General features: G+C 42.4%; 1 protein-coding gene across 1 annotated transcript in view; it reads right to left on the bottom strand.

The window, feature by feature from the left end:
- Positions 1-3,126: 3,126 nt before the first annotated feature.
- RIPK2 (receptor interacting serine/threonine kinase 2) overlaps positions 3,127-4,880 on the bottom strand; it is a 23,549-nt gene continuing 21,795 nt past the window's right edge. Inside the window, exon 12 of the mRNA XM_019471057.1 lies at positions 3,127-3,687. Within this exon, the coding sequence (XP_019326602.1) occupies positions 3,356-3,687 (332 nt within the window). The 3' untranslated portion in view covers positions 3,127-3,355. The remainder of the gene's footprint in view (positions 3,688-4,880) is intronic.

Genomic DNA, 4,880 nt, shown 5'->3' with positions numbered 1-4,880 from the left:
GAAGCTGAAAAGTCCTTGACTAGTGTAAGCACTACTTAGCAACAACTAAAACATCGGTGTGTTATCAACATTGTTCTCATCCAAAATCCAAAACACAGCACTGTACCAGCTACTAGGAAGAAAATATCCCAGCCAACTCTATCCCAGCCAAAACCAGGACACCACGCAAACCCAATACAGTGGCTCAGGCACACAGCCTCCACCTCCCTTTCCCCATGCCTATCCCAAAGCTTTCTCCTTACCCCCTCTTCTGTATCCCTCAAGTCCTGAGTGTGGCTGCCGTCTCCTCCATTTCACTCTTGAGGAAATCTGTGTGTGCTTAACATGTTGAAGAGGGCAGGTTTATGGATCCTACCCCCTCATGGAGGGAGGCTTAGGGTCCAAGGAAAGAAGAGGTAGATAGGACCGAGTTCTTCTATCGAGTGGCCTCAGGGTTTCCTTGGAGGGCTGGGCTTTGGCTAGAACAACACTCATGACCTTACAGATACGTAAGTATTCAGAGCTGGGGGTAGAAAATTACTTTTCCTGCAGCTGTGCCACCTCTGGGTGATGGCAGATGAAGAGGGGCATCCCATAATGATTGCAGCAGCATGACAGCACCATTTCTGAATGTGACTCTGCAGGCCAGATTTATCATCATCATCATCATCATCATCATCATCATTATTATTATTAACTGACCCCAAGCTAGTTCCCTACTGACAGGCAAGAGTCAGCAGAGAGACTTCAGAAAGCAGCAGGATGCTCTTTTCCCTCAGCCAGGTATCCTACCAGTGGGTCCTCATCTTTTGTGTCCAACATTTCCTCTCCGCTATGAAGAGACTGGAGGGTGGGCAACTACCACAGTTGCCTTGGCAGCACCAGGAAAGGCTCAGGGATCTGTCCCATCTGTTCCCCAGGGCTCCTCCATCCATCCACATGACCTCTGGGGAACAGCAGCTCATGGGGCACTGGCAGAAAAGCTGCAGCAGGCACATTGGCAGGCTGCAGAACATGTCAGAGGCAAGTGAGTGCAAAGGTGCATCAGCAGCACCAGGAAGTATCAACAGCACAAATCACAAATTCGGAACCGAGCCTGCCAGCCTGTACAGGCATCATCATGTACTGTGCACAGCACGTAGAGCTAGGAAGCATAGCATCTGTGCTGTGCTCAAGTTCTGTTTGCTCTAAGGCAGAAGTTCCTTTCAGTGAGTTGGGAAATAGGAATAGGGTGCAGACCCCCAGACATGAGACATCAGATGCCATCTGGCTGGCCAATGACCACCCTCAGGCTTTTTTTTTTCTCCCCCCCTCCCTCCCCAGCAGGACTGCCTTCACCTTCTTACACCTAATTTAAAATAATAAATTACAAAGTTTGCAACTCATGTAGACCCTACTACAAGAACAACATACCAGCTGGTAAAAGGATACCCCTAAAGAAGCCGCTGTTCTTCTAGTTACTAAAGCCACAATTCAGGAAAGCTCTTAATACATGATGAATTTTGGACACACATCTAAGAAATGTGATTTTCCTACCTTGCATGACACAAATCTTTCTTTAGGCACTAGTAATAATGAACAAACGTGGCTTAAAATGTGACGTGCAGTGAAACACACAGTTCTGGCACCAAACTCCCACCGGCAAGGCTGGCAGCTTTCCTCAGAGCCTGTCCCTGCTACACATCTTCAGGTCTGCTCTATAAAAAGCACAACCATTCATTGCACCATTGCCCGGGTCTCAGCCATCTAGTTTGAATTTTACAGCCTTCAGAGAGAAGCAGGATAAAATTCAAATTCCCAGTTTATGCCAAAAACTTATTTTAAAAAAATTAAAAGACACCCTTTTCTATCCAATAAATTACACATCGTATTCTTGTGATTCAGTTCACAAAATAAGTTAAGACAGATATTGAAAAAATTAAGCTGTTGGCAACCAGTAACGCCCACACTGAAGCTTGAATCACTGAAATGGAGCAGATCTCACATCTCCATTGGCTTCCAAACAGCCATCACTTAGGATTTCTCATTTATCTGCTCCTTTTCATATAGAAGTTTAGGTAGATTTCAGCTTTCTTGTACCAGAAGTTTGGATTTTCCCAAATTTTAGACAGCGTTAGCAGAATTTGTAATTATTTATTAGTGCTTGTGTAAATCATTTGCCTGTGCTGTTTTCTGACAAATTAAAACCAGTAATTTCTTTACTGGGTTTGAAGCCACCTAGGTAAAATCACTAAGGCTTTCTGAAATAAGCTTAAAAAAAAAAATCACATAACTTTTACTCTCAGATGGCCCCATTTGTGCCTCAACCTGGTAGTACCATCCTTCAGACAAAAAAGGGACAGTGGAGATGTTGTCCTGAGAAGGTTAAGGCAGGTCATGGCAGGAGAGACCCATACACATCACTTCCAAACTGGCAGGGCAGTGCATGCTTGATCTTTGTACAGACCCAAACTACTGCTCATCATGTAAATACTAAAAATAAAATTGAATTAGAAGTTTGACCCAGCAACATGACATGAGAAGCGTTTATGGCAGATGACAAAGGTAAGGGAGGCATTAACTAAGGAAATGTGAAAGAGGCATTAACTGAGGGTTCCTTTCTATAAGCTGTATGTGGATTTCATCATACTACGATTTCAAGAGGAATTTAAGTGGGTGTAACCAAATAATGTAAAAGGTTATAGCTGCACCCTTTCTAATGTATCCGTTCTTAGCAGAACAAAGACGATCAGCACAATGTCCTCCTTGCCCCTGGGCTCCTTTTTGGACTGACATTCTTCTAATGCAGTGGTCTGAAGCACTTGCCCTGGCAACAAAATGGGAAAAACAAAACAAAACATAATAAAAATCCTGTAAAAATGCAATGTAAACTTCCTCCTACCTACCGCTCTTCTCCGGTATCTCAGGAGGAGTAACCAGTATGGCTGAAAGAAGAAAATTTATTATAAACACAGCATACAAGCCCCAAAATAGAGCACCTAGATTTTTTCTCCCTCTGTGGGAAAGACCAGATGGAGGGAGAAAAACCAATATGCCAAGTTGAGATGGGTTGTCTCAATCCTGTGAGGTGAAAGGAAAGGATATGTATAAACAGAAAATATGTAAAACAGGGAACATTTAATGTTTTTTCTTTGTCATGTATAAACAAAATACTTACATGAATTGAGTCAATAAGTGTCAAGTGTTTGGCTTTATGACTGCACTCCAACTGATTAATTTGTAACTCACCAAATGCAGTCTAGATGAACTCAGTGTCATTTCTGAGACTCTACAAAGGCACAGTAAAGACAAAGCAGTCCATATATAAAACTACTATATAGAAACAAGAATCGTGTTGTAAGAAATATTCACATGGCTTCATACAGAAAGAATAAATTTAAAGATGCAGTCTTAGAGAATGAGATACAATGTCTGGATAAGGTTGAAGTCCTAGCTGTTTGTTATCTTTCAACTTTTGTATTATAATTCTGGCAAATTCCTCTCCTTGGCTGTCCGAGGTATCAAGAAGTTGTCGGACTTTTGATGTCCTTGTAGGTTTGGTGCTTATAAGTTCATAGTCTTCTTTCATGAGTAAAAATCTTGATAGAAGAGCATCCAGTGACTGATTCAAACATGCTTCAGTCATCTGATCAATAATTTCTTCTCTTTTACTTTGGATCCATTGATGAGCTACATTCTGTTGTACCGTTTCCAAAACAAAATCTGAGACTGGAGAGGATTAAAAAAAAAATTAGTATTGTAATTGTCTGTCAATAAATAGTGCCATAGAACAAAGAACAAGCTGAGAAAGAGCTGTTTAAAACTTGGTTTTGGTCAGAAATACACTAGACTACTAAACATACTTTTAACATTTCACTATTTTATTCCACATTTAAAATGTACCAATTTGTCAGATTTGGCTGTTAAAGTATTTATTTTATCTGAATCACGGAATAATTTAGGTTGGAAGGAACCCTCAAGGAGGTCATCTGGTCTAATGGCCTGCTCAGAGCTGGGCCAACTTCAGGGATAACTCAGGTTGCTCAGGGCCTTGTCCAGCTGAATTTTGAACATCTCCAAGTGATGCAAGTGTGAGCAGCCTGCTCCAGTGTTCAACCCGACCTAGTACTAAAAAGAGAGAGGTGGTAACTTCACTTTCCAGTGGGATTCTTATTGAAGTTTACTGAAAACATCCCTGTAGTTTCCTGTGTATTTTCCTCAAGCTGAGGATTCGCACAGTGAAAAGGTGCTGATTTTAATATTTCCAGAAGAGGGATGATACAGCAGATCTTTATAAAGTTGCATGTTATTGTGTGGCCCATAAAAAAAAAATCTCTCTGAATAATTCATCATGCATTAAAGTTTCTTTTTGTTATCATTTTTTTGGAAGCACACTTTTAACAGTTACTTCGTGCTTAGCAATATCATGCAGTGGACTCTCAGCTAACACAGAAAATCATTAAAGGTGAGATGCTGACACAGTTGCTGCTTCTCTTTGCCCCGCCATTACTAGGAGGAAGATTGACAAGCCTAAAAAGTGAGGAGAAGTGACAGGCAACAAGATGAGTTAAGCTCAGGCTAACTTTTATTCCTGTTCTGCTGGATTGGTTCATCTTGAGGGCGCTCACAAGGCATGTGCGGGACAACCAGGGGATCAGGCCCAGCCAGCACAGGTTCATGAGAGGCAGGTCCTGCTTGACCAACCTGATCTCCTTCTATGACCAGGTGACCCACCTAGTGGACGAGGGAAAGGCTGTGGATGTGGTCTACCTGGACTTCAGTAAGGCCTTTGACACCGTCTCCCACAGCATTCTCCTAGAGAAGCTGGCGGCTCACGGCTTAGACAGGTGGACTCTGCGCTGGGTCAAAAACTGGCTGGACGGCCGGGCCCAGAGAGTTGTGGTGAATGGAGTTAAATCCAG

This window comes from Aptenodytes forsteri, unplaced genomic scaffold (assembly GCF_000699145.1).
Source record: "Aptenodytes forsteri isolate BGI_AS27 unplaced genomic scaffold, ASM69914v1 Scaffold208, whole genome shotgun sequence".
NCBI lineage: Eukaryota > Metazoa > Chordata > Aves > Sphenisciformes > Spheniscidae > Aptenodytes > Aptenodytes forsteri.
This window is presented reverse-complemented; position numbering and strand designations above follow the sequence as displayed.